This window comes from Sus scrofa, chromosome 18 (genome assembly GCF_000003025.6).
Source record: "Sus scrofa isolate TJ Tabasco breed Duroc chromosome 18, Sscrofa11.1, whole genome shotgun sequence".
NCBI classification, from domain to species: Eukaryota; Metazoa; Chordata; class Mammalia; order Artiodactyla; family Suidae; genus Sus; species Sus scrofa.
Window position 1 is genome coordinate 41,955,988 of NC_010460.4, and position 16,941 is coordinate 41,972,928.

The window sequence follows — 16,941 nt, forward strand, 5'->3', positions numbered from 1 at the left end:
TGGGCCCAGCCTCGCAGCGGTCCCCCTCCCTCCTCCAGGCCTCTTCTGATGAGGGTGGAGGTGGGGGCTGGGACACGCACTCTGTACCCAGGGCCGGCCCCGGAGGCTGGGTCAGAATTGCAATGAGCAGGCTTTCTTGTCTTCCCTCCTGCCCCTGCCAAGGCCGCAGCAGGCCTTCCTCTCCCGTCTTCTCCAGAGTATGAGGCGGGGACCTACTGTGGGAGTCACTAGCCCACTTAAATGCAGGGAAGCCTCCAGGCTGAAGCAAGCCCACAGCCCCACAAATAGGAGGTGCTTGGCCGGGCTTACCCTGGGCAGGCTGGCCGCCTGGGCTGAGCCAAGAGCACAAAGCATCCCAGCAGGCAGTCCTGTGCCCTGCGTGGGCCCCAGGATGCTCCAGAGTGGAGATGCCATCTCCCACGCACAGAAATCCCTTCTCCCTGTCTCTGGGCATAAGAGCACCGTGGCACAAAGGACACTCCCTGGATGGGACAGCAGACCAGAGCTGGCTCCGGTCCTCGGTGGGACTTGGCTAGTGCCGGCCACCCCTGGCCTCAGCCTCTCCGTGCGTCACATGACGGAGCCGGCCTTGGTGCTGTCTCAAGTTTCACTGAGCATTCAGGGGTCTGGAATGAGGGACAAAACCGCTAAATGTATTGCCTCAGCCACAGTCCCAATCAACATCTTTAAAACCTGCCAAGGATACTGTGGCCAAAACCACGCAGACAGAAAGCTGGCTTTCACTGTCCATTATTTTACCTGTATTTTCTTAGTTGGTTAGTTAGTTAAACCTATATTTTCTACCCCCTTCAGCTGCCTACGGAGCTCCGGTGACACTCCCCAGCTTCTGTCTGTGCCTTGGCTTCCATCCCTTGTTCTTTTTTCGGGGTGGAGGTCCCAGGACCAGTGAGGGATAAGGATTTGGGGGGACGCAGGTGCCCTCTTGGAAGACACCCCTCCACCCCAACTATACACACATGCCACAGACACAACTCCCCTCTGACCGATCACTGTCCTCATTCCAATGCACTCGCTTTACTGGATTTAAAAGCTCATGGGGACAGATAAGGACTATATGTATGTGTACACACACACACACACACACACACACACACACACACACACACAAAGAGCATTGCTGTAAATTCACACTCAGTCCCTGGAACAAGCTGACAGATTTTCTTTTGTGTTTCAGCGACAATGGCTGACCCCTGGCTAGTGTTCTGTGCATGGCACATGTGCTTGGGACAGAAGGGCAGGGCAGGTGCAGAGAAGGGTGTGCAGCAGGAGGGCTGGCCTCTCTCAATTCACCCCAGCTCAGACACTAAGACCATAATGCACAGCTTCTGATTCTCAGTTGTAGTTGGATTGGACTCCTGGCTCCCAGCCAGGTTTGCCTGGACCCTGGGGGCTTCTCTCCCACCGAGTTGACATGAGTTCCCTGGCGGATGCTAGTCTCTGGCCAAATCAGTGTCTCTCAAAGTTGGATACACTTTAGAATCGTCTGGAGGCTCTTAATACATACAAGCCCCCCGCCACCGCCACCGCCCCTGCCCCTGCCACCCAGCCACCCAAATACCGATCACATTGGTGTGGGGAGGGCCCAACCACCTGCATTTTCAAACACCCCCAGAGGCTCTCAGAGCCATGGGACCAGATCGCTGCCCATACGTCACAAGCCTTTTGAATCTGAAGCCGAGGATGCCCATGGACCCAGCCTTAGGCCAGTGTTGGGGCCCAGCCACCCTCCCCTGACAGCTGAGAGCACAGCCAACATCCCCCAGAACTTCTGCGCTGGAGGGCCCCCAGATGCCCCCTGCTCTCAAGTCCCCTCACCATGAGGCTCCTCTAACCTCAGCCTGTGGGAAAGAGCCCCTGCCACCTGCAGGCCTGAAGTAAGCCCCCCAGACCCTCCTCAACCTCCCCTCTCCTTCTACAAAGCTGGAGCTGGGCCTGGGGCCACGAGGCTCAGCAGGTTACTGGAGGCTAAGGCCTCAAGCCACCCCAGGCCCTTAGAAACACAAATGCCCTCTGGCCTTTTGTAGCCAAGAAAAGTGCAGGCCTCTGGGGGCATGTGGAAGGCCCTTCCCTCCCAAATCCTCTCTCTCCAGCCTCGTTTCAACTTCCTCTGCCCTGTGACCTTTCACTGCAGCCAGGGCGAAAGCGGGGCTGGCGTGGGGGGTGGAGGCTATCTCCTCCCTTCGTTCTGAGCCGCAATGCAGTCTAGTGGTTAAGAGCAAAAATCTGGAACCATCAAAGGCACATCCAGGCTCCACCCTTCCTGGCAGTGACTTACTAGCAACTTAACCTCCTACCTCCAACTCCAGTGGCAGTGGACACCCAACACCCAGATACGTGCTCCTGGGCCCTACGCTGCACCTCCCTCTGGCCCAGCCCTGCCAACGCCAATTCAGGGTCTAGACACGGAGACACTCGCTCCCCTCCCCCACCAGCCTCTTGCTGCTGTGGTTCCCTCAGCCTAGAATGTTCTCCCCAGTCACCCATCCCTCAGCTCTTAGCTGCTGCCAAGGGCCTGCTCCATCCGAGAGCCTAACCCAGGGGTTCTCAGCCTAGCTTCTCATCAGAATCGCCGAGGAGCCTTTAAAAATCACGGAGCCTATGATGGACTGAGGTTTTGGGTAACTGGTTTGGACTGTGCATTGGGTAGATTTTTCTAAAAGTTCCCTGATGATTCTGACATTGAGCCAAGTTTGAGGACCGAGGATCTAATTTAAACAGCACCTTCGCCATGAGACCCTTCCTCAGAGAATTCCCTTCGTCCCCTCCGAGGCACGCTGAGGGTGACAGCCCCTCCCAGCGCTGGCCTGCCCCTTCCGGGGTGGCATCCAGCTGCTTCACTCAGGCTTTCAAGCTCAGCTTCTGCCAGGATGCCCCTGTGGGCGGGGCTTCTTGTCTCTCCCACCCCGGGTTCCACAGGTACAATTCACCTGCACATGGCTCACCTGCAGGTCCGGTCTCAGGGTTCCACTTCCAGCCCCAAGACGAGAGGCCTGGACCAGCTACTCTCTCAGTCTCCTGCAACCTGGACCCCAGTCTTGGTCTCAATGGCTGGTGAGACCTAGAATCCACTTTTGGCCTCAGTTAGGGCTGAGCAAGAGCTGGGCTGGAGGGAAAGGCCAGCGTGGCCGGGAGGGATGCCATTGACAGGTAATGGTTGCTGAGCTGACTGGCTGGGGAGCCTGGTCCAGAGGGACCGTTACATTTAACTGGGCTGCAGACTAATCAAGTATTTAAACCGATGGTGCTCAGAAGAGCTCTCTGTAAATGGGGAATACTGGAGGGAAAAGTGGATCCCCCTGGGCTGGGCAGGGAGCCCCACCCTCCAGTGACCAAGGGATGAGAGAGTCTGGCGAGTCCTTCAGTGAGGCCCACTCCCCCCAAATCCCCACTTCCCCCGCAGACCCCCAGCCCTGGAGAGTCAGGAAGCTGAGGGGCCTCAGCAGCATCCATCCACACAGGGGGAGTCAGGAGGAAAGGGGTTACACGGGACCACTGAAATGGCCAGGCCACTCCCCTAAGACATCTGGAAATGCTGTGAAGCATTTGGGGCTGTCACCGAGATCAGGGGGCGTGATGGGCATCTAATGGGAGAGCTGAGGCCGCTGTTAAATGCCCTGCAGTGCACAGCCCCTCCCAACACAGGGAAACAGCATTCCCAGCCCCACCCCGCCCACCGTGCTAACAACAGTCCTGGGAGAAGCCCTGCACCTGTCTGCACAGGACGGGTTCCTGCTGCTGCCTCGGTCTCTGCCTCCCGAGGGAGTGAGAAGAGGTAGGAACGATCCCACAGCTCATGCCCTGGGTTGACCAGGTGCTCTCCAGCTCAGCCACCAGCAACAGCTGTGTCCCTGCTGCCACCAGGCCCAGGCTGCCTACTAACAAGCTCTCTGACAGCCACTGCCCAGACACCAGCTCTATCCCAGCCCCCAAGGGAATGGAGGCAGCTGCTTCCGTCACCCAGAGTAGCCCATTCCAGAGGGAGGCACCAGGCTGTCCCCAAGGAAGGCAAACTCTGAGTCACTGCCCAGAGCAAAACCAGGGCTATCTCATCCCAAAGGGCCTTCTGAAGGACCCAGGGACCTGCACCCTCCAGCACTTTCTACAGGAGGCCAGAGACTGGACCCCAGTTCTAAAGACTGGACGGGATGTGCTGGGGATTCTGTGAGCTTCCCGCCACTCTCCTTACCTGGGGAAGAGTCGTTCAAGCCCATCAGGTCATTTGCCCGCTGGATCTTCTCCAGGCACATGGCTTGTTCCTTCTTGAAGATGCAGTCAGAGTGCATGGCGGCGGCCTGCGGGGGGACATGCAGAATGGATGGTGGGAGAGGGCAGAGAGGTTCATCCATAAGCCCTGCTACCTGAGCCCCGGGGACAGTGGGGTGGAGGAAGAAGCAGGAAGAGGATAGTGACAGAGGTCTCGGAGCCAGCAGAGTCCTGCAGCCACTTTGTCCCAGATGTCATGAGGGCTCTGCCCCTTCACTAACTCAATGTGTGAGCTGGGCAGATCCCACCTACTCCCGGGTCAGTTTCCACATCTTAAAATAACATTAGGAAACATATATAATACAGTGCTACATGCACACATTACCGTCGTGCACATGCGTGCATGTGTGTGTGTGCGTGTATCGAGAGTACCACAAAGCAGGCACTATTTTTACCATTTCCCAGTCTACAGGTGTGAAACCTAAGCACAGAGATGTTAAGTAACTTGCCTAGAGTTGCACAGCTTAGAGACTGTGCAGCCAGGATTCAAACCCAGGCAGTCCAGCTCCAGAGACCACGAGACTATGACTGCATTTTGGGGGGGAGGTGGGGGGGCGGGGGGGCTGAGAGCATACATCCTCTCTCTCCTCCAGGGCCCAGGAGCCGCAGGCAAAGGAGCTGTGGCAGCCCTGCAGGGGGCCTACTAGCCCTTCCCATTTACTCCTGCCCTGTTTTACAAAAGAGGAACCCGAGGCTCAGAGAAGTTAAACAACTCCTGTCCAAGGTCACATAGCCAGTTAGTGGCAGATACTGGATGTAAGTGTAGGACCAAGTAACTCCAAAGCCCAGACATGCTATCGTGACAACTGTGTCCTAATGCTGTCACATCAACTCAAAACTCCAGGGCAGGTTGGCTCCGTAGGATATGCTGGCAGGCACAAAGCATCTGAGCAGTGCTCAGAGATCCAGCCTAGCTCTGATTGTTCACAGATGTGCAGGAAGATTCCAGGGAAAGGGACAGGGACAGGCTGGCCGGTGGTCACACAGTAAGGCAGGACAGAGGCAGGACTGGCTTCCAGGGCTCTGAAGACTGCTGCATCCCCTGCTGGTGGGAATTCCCTGATTAAGGAGCAGGGGCCGGGGAACCCTCCACCCGCCTCCGCCTTGCTCAGCAAGAGACATGAGCAGAGAGCAGGTTTCTGAGCTCTAACCTGGCAGAAGCTAGTGTGCTGGGGACCAGGATCAAAAGAGCCTTCTGCAGCCCTGACCAGGGCCCCTGCATACAGTTGAGCAGGTTGTATACTGCACACCTCTAAAGGCTGCCACACATGTTACTATCATAATAGGTGTGTAAATTGTGTAGGTCAAATCAGGGTCAAGCACAGAGTCTTGGGGAAGGAGAACCCTTTCTGATTCACACAAAGGCTCTGGATGGTCCAGTGGGGATGCTGGCAGAGACACCAGCCATGTGCACTGGGCTTGGCTGAGAGTACACAAAAGACACGGGTTGTCTGGGATGGGAGCTCAGGTGAGCCTGGGGCTCCAGCTGGTTGTGGAGGGGAGGGTCCTGGGCCCTTACCATAGGCAGCAGGAGGAGAGCAGCCAGGGAGGCCTGCACGATGCTGGCCATGACGCTTCTCAGCCCAGGAGGAAGGCTCAGGCTCGTGCCACCCGCCTCTCACTGGAGCAGCCGCTGCTCAGCCCCAGGTGTCCACAGACTGGAAAGAAAGGAAAGGTATGAATCCTGTGGGCCTAGCAGCAGAGGAGGGGCAGCCCCCTCGCTGCAGCAAAGCCTCTAAGGGTAACCCCCCCGCCCTTCTGCGCCTTTGTCTGTGCTGTTCTTTATCCTTCTACCCCACAAGCATCTGCCGAGCACCTACTCAGTGCCAGGCACTGGGGATATAACAGGGAACACACTGGCTCAGGCCTCCATCAGACCACTGAGAGAATGATCTAGAAGGCTTTCTCCTCTGTACCAGACTGTCTCCCCAGATCTCGTTCCACAACAGCAGAGTTTTAGTGGTAGCTGGTGAGGACATTTCCAGGTCCCTCCTGCTCTCAGGTGTGGGCATGTGATGCAGTTCCCACCTATGGAATGCGAGTGACAGTGACATGTGCCACCTCTGCATCACGTACCACCCCTGCTGCTCTCCCCTCACCACCACACCCTGCTCATTTGATCCCTAATAGAAGCAGCTGCCCTTCTAACTCAATTCCTCATCGAGGGCCACTTTGTTCCAGCCGCAGAGCCTGGTCCCCAGCAAACAGCCTCATTCCCCCTTTCTCAGTCCACTGGCCTTCCAGATAAAGCCTTTACCAACGAGACAACAAAAACAGGGACTGCTGCAGAAGACGTGCGTGGAGCCACAGGAGCCCCAAGTGGGGAGGTCCTGGAGGACTGGGGTGGCTTCTGGGACCGGGCAGGGCTCAGGGAGGCAGGGGAGGAGGCTGCGGGAGCCCCGGCACATGCCCAGAAGAAGAGTCCGGTCTGCTTCTAATGTTGATCCTTAATGCACGTTCCCTTCAAGCCAGCAATTCCGCATTGAGGAAGCCGTCCCAGCGAGATGTTTGCACTTGTACCAAAAGAAGCACATGCAGGGATGTTCACTGCAGCATCATTTAAAATAGCATCCACTGCAAAAAATGGGGCAGCCAACCATCCATCAGGCAGGCACCGTTCATAGGCCCCTGTGTAGCCATACAATGAAATACGACACAGTAATTAAAAAATTATTATTACTCTTAGGTTATTATTTACAAGATTGAGTAGGCCCATGTCGAGGCCACCACTAGCCCACAGATGCCTAGTTCAAGAGGCCCATGGGGACTGCATCCCAACCATGAGTCTCTGTGCAGCCCCCACTGAGAACAGGCCCACCATTATTCCAGGCCCTGTGTGCCCCAGACCTCTGCCTCCCCACGCCTCCCTCCCTCTCTCCCTGCTTCTCCAGGCTCCATCTGGTGACAAACAAGTACTCGAAAAAGGAGAAAGAAGATCAGCTGCAGGAAAGGGGGTCCTGTTTTATCTACCCCCTGCTTAGGACCCTTGGAGATGCTAAGATGCCTCGGTACCCCTGAGAGATGTTCTGAGAAGCCCAGGGGCCCATGGGGATGCTGGCCCACCTCTCCCCTGATGCTCAGGAAGGAATGGGCAGGCTGGGGAAGCACCGGCCCCAGCACCCCAAGCATAGGCTCCAGCCTCTGCACCGCCTCCCAGGACCCTCCACACCCCTGTGGCCACCAGCTGCCTCTGGCATGACCTGGCACCGATGGTCCCCAGGGTGGTCAGTCATCTCCATTATCCTTGGGGAGGCCAAGGCCCTGTGTGCAGAGCTGATGCTCCCTCCCTAGAGAGGCGTGCCTGACCCACGGCTCCCCAGCAGATGCTAGAGGCTGAAGAATAGAGAAGTGACCACGAGGCAGAAGGCCTCTGAGATCTGGGCTGACTCCTCTGAACGCAGGACAAGGTCAAGCTCAAGGCTAGTGTGGTCAGAGGTCAGGGAGGCCATGACAATGCTGGGGGGCCCCCGCACCTCCTCCAACCCTCCGGGCAAGGGCGCAAGCAGCTGCAGCCTGCGGCCTGGGTCCGGGCTCCGTCCCCAGCGCTCGGTCGCAGTCGAGACCTTTGCTTCAGCGGTTCTCAGCTTTCATAGAAAAGGTGACCATCTCCTCATCTCGGCTCCCTCCCTGGCACGCCTCCTGGCCGGCCGGGCCCAGACCAAGCCAGAGGAGGGAAAGGGGGCATGGCCTGTGTCACTAAGTGGACACGCAGTGCTCCCTCCTGGGGGCTGTCTCCCTGGGCTCCCAGCAAGGGGCCACCACGAATGTCAGCCAGCCACTGTCTGTGTCTCTTAGAAGAGACCTCTGCCCTGGGGCACAAAGCAAGCTCCCTGGAGGAAGAGGCCTGGGAAGGGCACTCAGAGAGGACATCAGAGCCCGTCGGGCTCAGGACACCACCGTCCTTCAGGACCGGGCCTCCGCCAATGGAGACTCCCCGGAGCCCTGACTCAGGACCCAAAACACCCTCTGACCTCCTAGCCCCGTCCTCAACCTGGGCTGGAAGCACTGGTGGCCTGCCCAGCTGCCAGGGCTCTGGAGGGCAAGCAGAGGAAGACCGGAGCACACGTGCACTCTCTCATACTTACACACACACACACACACACTCACAGATGTGGAATACACAGAGGTGGAAAGGCCTTCAGGGACCAAAGACAACCACCCCCGCTCCCGGACTCCTGCACAGAAGGCAGAGGCGGGCTCACAGAGCACAGGCACGTGCAGGTGCGTCACGCGGCGAGTTAGATCTTCAGGTGTGTTTATGAGATGATGGGTGCACGTCACTGTACACACACCCCTCCTGCAGAGGCACTCGGATGTTTAGAGGCCGTTAGATCTCTGTGGATTCAGATGAGGATGCAGGTCCACACACACACACACACACACACACACGAGCTCACGCATACACACACGCGCACAAGCAGGCGCGCGCGCACACACACACACACACAGTCTTTCCAAATGTTTATCCCCAAAGTGGATTAAAATGAGCTGGAGCAGAGGCCCCAGCCTGACCACCCCCCAGCTCTCTGCTTTGTCACCGGGTTGCTCAAACAATGATGTGAACCAGGAGAGAAGTGACCCCCGAGCCCAGAGCCACCGGGGGAGAGGCCGGGGCACTCTCAGCACGAGGCCTCCTCCAGAGCCAGACCCAGGTTCCTTTTGCTTCTCTCATTCACCTTCCTCAACTACAGCCCGGCCTCTGCCCAATGAGCCACAGACACCTACTCGCCAAGAGGTCCCAGCCGCGACCTGCCCACCCTGACCTCAGTTGGGAACCTCAGGGACCACCTCCTGCAGCCTTTCCAGGACCTCAGCCCCCAACATCGACCCTCCCCCACCCCCACTCTTCCCCCCACCCCTGCCCGGAGGCCACCATGCACCACCCCTGCTAGAAAAAGCTCAGAGTTTACCGTCTGAGGCCACCCGCCCCAAACCTCACACACCTCTCGACCAGTTGTGTGGCTCCTCTGTCCCAGGACAGCCCTCTGAGATGTGTCCCCTGGGCCTGCCCCTCCAGCCTTGTCCACGGCTCCCAGGCCCAGGCGCCTCCCTCCTCCGGCTTCCCCAAGGTGCCAGTGACCCTCCTGAGGGTCAGGCGGCCTGGGGGCGGACTCTCCCCTCCCCAAGGAGGGACTGCGGCTCAGGAGGACCTTGTCACCCATATTCCCAGGGGTGAGCTCCCTCCCCGCCCCTGCACCCCCAGTCCAAGCTTTGCTGAGAGAAACTGGCTTTTGCAAGGGATCTGAGAACAATCAAACTCTATCTCCTGGCATCTGGCGTGGTAGACTCAGGGACCATTTTGCTAGAATTTCAAGCTAAAGGCCTCAGGCAAGCCCTTTAACTCTTCTGGGCCTCAGTGTGATTACACGAACAATGGACTAGGAGCAACACACACGTACTTCAAAGACATCACCGTGAGGCATCAAGCAGTTTACGAAGTAAACTCTAGAGTGTCGAGTACAGCCTGGCTCCCAATACCGGCGACACGTGTGTTAACAATTAGTATTCTCTTACCACTTTGTGTTCAGCTTTCTTCTTCCTGTCACCTCCACCCCCATAAGCCTTCTGTCATATGCAAAGTGGGGACACCAGGCCTGCTGCCCTTTTATTTGCTAATGGTGGACATTTATTAACCACTTGATATGTGCCATGTACTCCTTCAAACAGTAAACATGTATTGACTTCAGCTGCCCAAAACCTATGCAGGTGTTACTAGCATTATCCTCAGGCTATAGCTGAAATGACAGGGGCACAGAGAGGCTAAGCAACTTCCCCAAGGTCACACAGCAAGCAAGCATGTAGTAGAGCTGGGAAGGGAACCCAAGGAGTCTGGCTCCAAAGCCGGTGCTCATCACCCCCGTGCTCCTGCACTTCTGTTCCTGATAAAAGGAAGACCAGCTCAGAGTCCACTGGTGCCCTGTTAGTAATCCTGCTGACATCCCTAGCGACAGGTCAGGCCCTCTGCTACCCCTCCACCCACGTGTCTCTGGGGCACCCGCCTCAGGAAGAGTTAATTACAGACATAGCATTTCAGATGTGAAAGGAGCTTTAAAGGCCACCTCCCCACAGTCCCGAGTTTCCAGTGGAGAAACTGAGGCAGAGTTGGGGAGATGCTTCCTAAGTCACACGGGGACAGTCCTGGAGCCCTGCGTGGCAGGAATGGATCTGTGACAGATACCTGGACTACAGGGGAGTCTGATCTCCCTGGCAGACTCCGGAGGGCTGCCCTCCTCAGGCCCTATAAGCCCGGCGACTGGCCCCGAGCAGGAATGCAAAGAGCAGCGGTGTCCTCCAGTGAGCCACCGCTCCAGGCACACAGGAAGACAGCGTCATCAGTCAGCACACCAGAGCCAGTGGTGACTCACCGCACGGAGTGGGAGGGGACTCGGAGACCCTGCGGCCACCTCCCTCACTGCCCCACACGCTGCAGGACCCTTTCGCAGCACCCCAGCTGACAGGCGCCCAGCTCCTGGGTGGGGGGCTCACCTCCCCCCCTCACCCCCCGTGACTAGTCCAGGGCCCTCGGGGGAAGCTTTGAGGTCTTTTTACCACCTCCTCTTTCCAGGCTGGCTCTGAGCAAAACAGGTTCCTTTGGCTCCTGGAAGCCCCCACAGTGGGAGGGCAGCACCTTACCCTGTCTCTCCATGGGCCCCTCTTCTGCCCTCGTGGAGCTGGGGGCATCTCCTGCTGGCCTCCTTTGGCCGCCCAGCATCCCTCCCCATCAGGGAGCAGTGGCCAGCTAGACACCAAACCAAAGACGACCCAGGGAAAGTGGATCATTCACCTCCCTGGCTCTACACATGCTCCCTTTATTAATGAAACCCGAGCACCCCACCCCCTGCTTCCTCCTCCCTGTCACAGGAGGAGCAGAGGGAAGGCTGGAAGATGAAACACCGCCCCTCCACTCTCCCCTCAAAGGTAGGGAAACTTCCTGTTTCTGGGAGAGAAGAGGAACCTCCAGCAACTCTTTCCTCCTCAATAAGATCAGAGCTTACAAAGGTCACAGCCTGATGCTGAAGCGAGGGGTGTCCTGGCAATGGATGGGTTAAGAATTAATGCTGCTGCTCTTCTCGAGAGTTTAAAGGTTCCCCTTTCAGAGCCTGACCACCAGAGTCCTGTGCACAGCAGGTGACAGAAGCCAGGGCTCCAGAAGGGTCCCCCTCTGACGACTCCCCCGAGGCCCTGCATTTTACACACAGGGAACCCGGGCTCAGGGCAGGGAAAGGCTGGGCACACACACACCTCGGCAGCAATGGCCCATTTCACAGTGGAGGGTTTGAGGCCCAAAGAGACCTGGAGCCTTTCCCAAGGTCACAGCCAATGTCCTCCCACACTGGCTAGTCCAGGCACATCTCCTACCCTGTAGGGGTCCTGGGAGTCCTTTGTCAGGGCCAGGCCGCCAGGACCAGGAAAAGGAAGAGGAGGGAAGAATGGGAAGGAAGACAAAGAAGCAACAAGAAAGGAAAAGCGTGAGGAAGACAGGCAGTGATGGCAGGCAGGGAGGTGGGGGAACAGGAAGCAGGCACAGGCATGTGGAGGGTTGAGCGAGCACCTCGTAGGTGGAGGCTGAGGCTCAGGGTGAGATGGGAGGGAGGGCATCTCGCCCCACCTGACCCTGGTTAAGCAGCCGGCCCGCTCTCCGGAGCAGGTGTGAGTCCCAGGAAGTGCGGGTCAGCTCTGATCACAGGCATCCCAACACCTGGCACAGGCAGGGTGGTGCGGGTCAGCTCTGATCACAGGCATCCCAACACCTGGCACAGGCAGGGCGGCGGTGGGGCCCAAAACCCTCTGAGGAATGCATGGCGGGTGACTCCGGGATGTCCAGAGATCCAGAAGGATATCGGGAGGCGGGCATGGACCAGAGGGTGGAGGCTGGTGCTGGTCTGCACGTGCCAGGGACCCAGGGGCTCTGAGGAGTTTTAAGCAGCGGGGAGACGTGATGAGCTTCCCTTTCAGGGAACCATCCTCATAAGGCTGAGTGGAAGGAGAACAGTACAGGCAGAAGACCCACAGTGAGGCCATCTCCTGGGTTCAAGGTAGAGGGACGGGGCCTGGGTGGGGCAGCAGAGCTGGAATGGAAGGAGGGGGACAGAATCCAGAGACTTGGGGAGACAGGAAAGGACAGTTGCCCTGGCCCAGCCCTCGGGGAAACGGCAGGAAGGGGAACACACTGAAAGCAGGACCTGGTTCACCACAGCCTTAACTCAGAGCTGGGACGTTTGGAGGTGCCCACAAAGGAGTGTATGGCTTTGGTCTCAGCCACCCCCTGTGGTGCCCATCTATCTGTCAAAGGGGTGAGGTGAGAACAGCTAAGGCAATGCATGGAGCTGGGGTGAGAGCACCCGGGTATCCCTCAAAGCCAACCTGACCTCCTACAACCACCTCCAGGAAGCCCACCCTGGTTGCACCCACTTCCCCTGTCTTTACACCTCTGAGAACTATCAGCCCTAGACGAGAAGCCCCTCACTCCTGCCTGAGCTATTTCAGGCCCCATCTTGCTCTTTGTGAGTCTGAAGTCTCATCTAGAAACCAGGGGACCTGTCCAGGTTTCCCCGCAGCTGCCCTCCTGGTAGAGGCGGGCATACACCTGGGCAAAAGGAACGGGGCTCAGAACCTGCCTGGTGAGCTCAGCGATGTGATGGCCTTTCATTCTCAGGCATGGGTTTTGTCTCCAGGTGTCCTTAGCTGGGACATTTATCACAGCAACACAGCAGAGGCCTGGCCCGGGGTGGGGTGCTGAGGCCGGGCATTTCAGATGGGCGCCCTGAGCTCTAGGCAGGGTGGAGGGAAGCACCCCAGGGCCCCCAGGGCAGCTTGGGTCCCCAGGACTAAGCCCCTCCCTGCTGCCACCTCTTGAACCACTCTCTTCGCTAACCTGCGGCCCGAGGGTTGACGTCCAGCAGGTCCGATCGAGCCCGTCACCTATTTTTGTACAGCCAGCGAGCCAAAAATGGTTTTTACATTTTGAAATGGTCCAGAAAAAAATGAAAAGACTCATATTTCATGACACAGGGAAATTGTAGGAAATTCAAATTTGTGTCCATAAATAAAGTTGATCAGAACACAGCCCTGCTTCTTTGCGGAAGCACCATCTACGGCTGCTTTTACGCTACGACAGCAGAACGAAGCAGTTGCAACCGAGTGGACGGCCAGCAGAGCCTCAAATATTTACTCTCTGGCCCTTTTCAGAAAAAGCCTGCCAACCCTCGTTCCTGCCTCACGCAGCACACACACACTGTGTCCATTCGGCGCCATGTGCCTCTGGACACTCATTAAGGACGACTCTGTGCCCCTCACTGGGCAGACGTCTGAGCACCCAGGGGTTTCCAGATCTGCGTGAGAGGGTCCCCAGGTCCGTACGCCTCTCTGCCGTCGCATGTTTGCCCCAGCTCTCTGGCAGGTGTCATGGACGCCTTTATGCCTCCCCAGCAGTGTGTCACTCCCTGTGTGTCACTGTGGGGGAGGCTGTCACCATGTGCCTCTGACGGCATCCAGGACTCAGTACAAACACGCCGCAGCTGAAGAGTTTCCAGCCTGCGTGTTGCCAGGCAGCTGGACCATTAGGCCCAGCCCATTCAGCCCCAGGCTCTTCGATTCCTTCATTCAGAGGTGGCCGCGGCTTCCCGGGCCTCTAGCCGCATCCGTATGGGAAGGTGGCAGGGGCCCGGGACCTCCACTCATATACCTCCCACCGGACAGGAAACCTGCCATCACCCCAGGTGTCAGCACCACACTGGGCGGCTCTTGGGAAACCAAGGCCTTCCTGGCACTGAGCTGAGCTCGTGCTCTGTGCTTGGCACACTGTGGCTCTGCCCTCTGGCAGGCAGCACAAGGTGTCCTCTGCTTAACAGGGCCAGCCCGGAGTCAGTGAAGTCCTCATCCCTGGGAGGCTAGCGACCTGGGATACTGAACCTGAGGCCACATCACCAGGAAGAAAGCCTCCTTGTGGCCTCAGTGCTTGTCTTGCCTGGCCTCTGAGGTGCATATACTGATCTGTAAACACCCATTCTGCCTTGTTTAGGCAACAAACACTGAGGGAGTGTCCCAAAGTAGGAGCATGGCACAGAGAGGTGGCTTCATGAAAAAGAATGGCTTGCAGAGTGTTTCTCTAATCAACCCCCTGCCAGCCTGAACCTTACACAAAACTGGACCTTAATGCATCCTCTAGCTTGATTAGTCCTTAGCATGTAGGAAAGTGTCCTTCAAGAGGCTTCCTGCAGATTCCCCCCTCACTGCCGCAGGGGCAGAGTCATAGGGTCTTGGCCCAGACACGGAATCACGGATGAACTACCCATGGAGGGAGAGGGGAGGCACCGGGTCTGCCTCCCTGGTCGCCACACACACACTTGTTGATGGATTGGCTGGAAGATCTGGCCAGGGCCCGGCCCAGTGTGTTCTAATCTGTACATTCAAATGCTGGCTTGTGTTCAGACTGGCACCTCTGCTTGTCCTCCCCAAGGTCAGACTCGCCTGGGGACTGGGGGTTCTGCCAACCCAGCACCAAGACAGCCCGGCCTTCTGAGAAAATCCGGGTGCTGCTGTGCCCTCGCCAAGGCTCATACATAGTTTTTCATCCCCTTCGGAAGCCCGCAGCCAGTCAAAAGCCTCTAGCCTACCTTCAGGATGTCTGCCTGCCTCTGCCCAAGAGGGTCCCAAGGCAGGCTGCCCTCCACAGACTGTCACCCCCATGCAGGACTGCTCACCAAATACTATGTCTTTTCTTCGGAGTGAGAGGGAGGCTAGGGGAGCAAAGAAAGGAGACGGATTCACCTGCACTAAAAAGCACAGAAGGGGTCTGGAGAATTAGCAAGGGTCCCCCATCCCTCCCCCAGCAGCTTTCAAAGGGGGTCTGAGCCCCTCCGGGGATGAGCGTCCACGCCCAGCTCCACATGAAATGCAGTTTGGGCTGAGCTCCCTCCTGACAGTGTAACTTCATCCACTGGCACCCTGGTCCCTTCTGGCATTCCCCCTGCAAAAGTCCTGCCCACCGAGGATGTGGGCCCCTGTCTCCCACAGCTGCCCTGGAAGCCTGTGCCTTTAAAGGCAGCGGGCAGGGGTCTCGGTCGGACCCACTTCAGGCCCGGGAAACCCGCGCGTTTCTCCCACCCGCCCCCGTGGGGCATTTCCTCGCGGGACCACCAAAGCCCAGGCATTCTGACCCAAGCCCTCTGCTCCTCGGGAAACCGAGAGACGAACCTCTTCTGAACAATCCAGAAGGTGTCACTACAGGGGAACATGCTACGCTGGCCTATACTCCCACCCTCTACCCAGCACTTCGCTTACCCAACACACCGCTTGGCCATGCCTCAAACCCCGTGTGGACTGCGGTACTCAGCCCCCTGGGGACCCTCCAGCGTCGCCTTCCGGATCCGCGTAGGCGCGTCCGTCTACCTTGGGAGCCGGGAGACTGGTCCCTCTGGGTCTCTCCGGCCCGCAGTGCCTTCCCTGCCCCCTGGTCCTCGCTTATGGCACCGGGAAGGGCTCCAGGGAGCTAGGCGACCCCACCCCCTGAGGGCTGCCGGGACCCGCCGGCCGGAGCACGATCCCAGATATTGGGAGGGTTGGGGGGGCGGTAGGTGCCGGAGGGAGAATGTCAGACTGTCGCGCAGGACCCGAGCAGCGGCGGGAGAGGGCTTCATTTCACATTCTCGGGAGGATGGCCCCGCTCTTAGCGGAGGACGCAGCTTGCGGAGACCGCGAGCTGGAGGAGGGGGTCCGCGGTCCCCCGAGGGGCGAAGGTTCTGGATTCGGGGGAGGGCGCACCGGGCGTAGAAGGGGTAGGGGCAGCCTGGCGGCCGTTACCTGCTTCCAGCGGGGCCTCGCCTCGGGGCCGCGGGTCGGCCGGGGGCAGATGCCGCGAAGAAGGTGCTCGGGGGCGAGTCCGTGCCCCGCGCCGGCCGGGGATGGAGAGCGTGTGCTCCCAGCCGCTCGCAGAGCCCGGGTCTCGGCGGCCGTGGGTCCCTGCGCGGCGGCGTGTGCGTGTGCGCACGCGGGAACCGCGCTCGCCTGGAGCCGCCGCCGCCGCCGCCGGCAGTCTCCGCCCGGGGCCCGAGCGCGGCGCCCCCGCCTGCCCTCGGCCGCCCCGCGCCGCGCGCCCGCCCAGCCGGGTCGGCCCTGCGGGAGAGGCGCCGCCGCCGCCGCGAAGCCAGGCCGGGGGCGGGAGGGAGGCGACGGACCACCGCCTCCCTCCGCTCGCTTCGCAGGCTGGGGGCTGGGGGCTGGGGTGCAGGCCAATGGGCGCCCGGGGGAGGGGTTAGGCCAGGACCCCGCCCGCCGCAGACCCGAGCGGGAGCCGCGGTGCGGAGACCTGGGGCCGAGGCTGCGGAGGCGACAATCCCCTGCTTCCCGGGCTCGAGCTCGGAGTCGGGCCTTCCCCGGGGCTCGCCGCAGTCCTTTCAACCGTCCCCAGGATGCCCAGAGCGAGAAACCCTCTTCCTTCTCCCTCCAACATCCTCCTGACTCGGTCAGAACCTGAAGGCTCTGAATTGTCTTGATTCCCTGCCGGTCAGAGCCAGGTCCTCCTCCTCCAGGAAGCCTTCCTTACGGAGCAAGTCCCAGACTCCCCCGTTGGGATTTTCTTTGTCCCCACAGCCCTGGCCTGGGCAGGTCAGCTAGCTTTAGAGTGCTTGCTTGGACGTCCTTAAATGTGATCCCCTA

At 58.9% G+C, this 16,941-nt stretch overlaps 1 protein-coding gene across 9 annotated transcripts in view; it reads right to left on the reverse strand.

Annotated features, from left to right (window-relative positions):
* ADCYAP1R1 (adenylate cyclase activating polypeptide 1 (pituitary) receptor type I) overlaps positions 1 to 16,340 on the reverse strand; it is a 57,148-nt gene extending 40,808 nt beyond the window's left edge. For 2 of the 9 annotated variants that reach the window (XM_021078469.1, XM_021078471.1), the window contains exons 1-3: positions 16,087 to 16,340; positions 5,804 to 5,942; positions 4,208 to 4,313 (exon numbers count right to left, since the gene is read on the reverse strand). In XM_021078469.1, coding sequence (XP_020934128.1) covers positions 4,208 to 4,313; positions 5,804 to 5,854 — 157 coding nt within the window. In that variant the 5' untranslated portion in view covers positions 5,855 to 5,942; positions 16,087 to 16,340. 9 annotated transcript variants of the gene reach the window in all.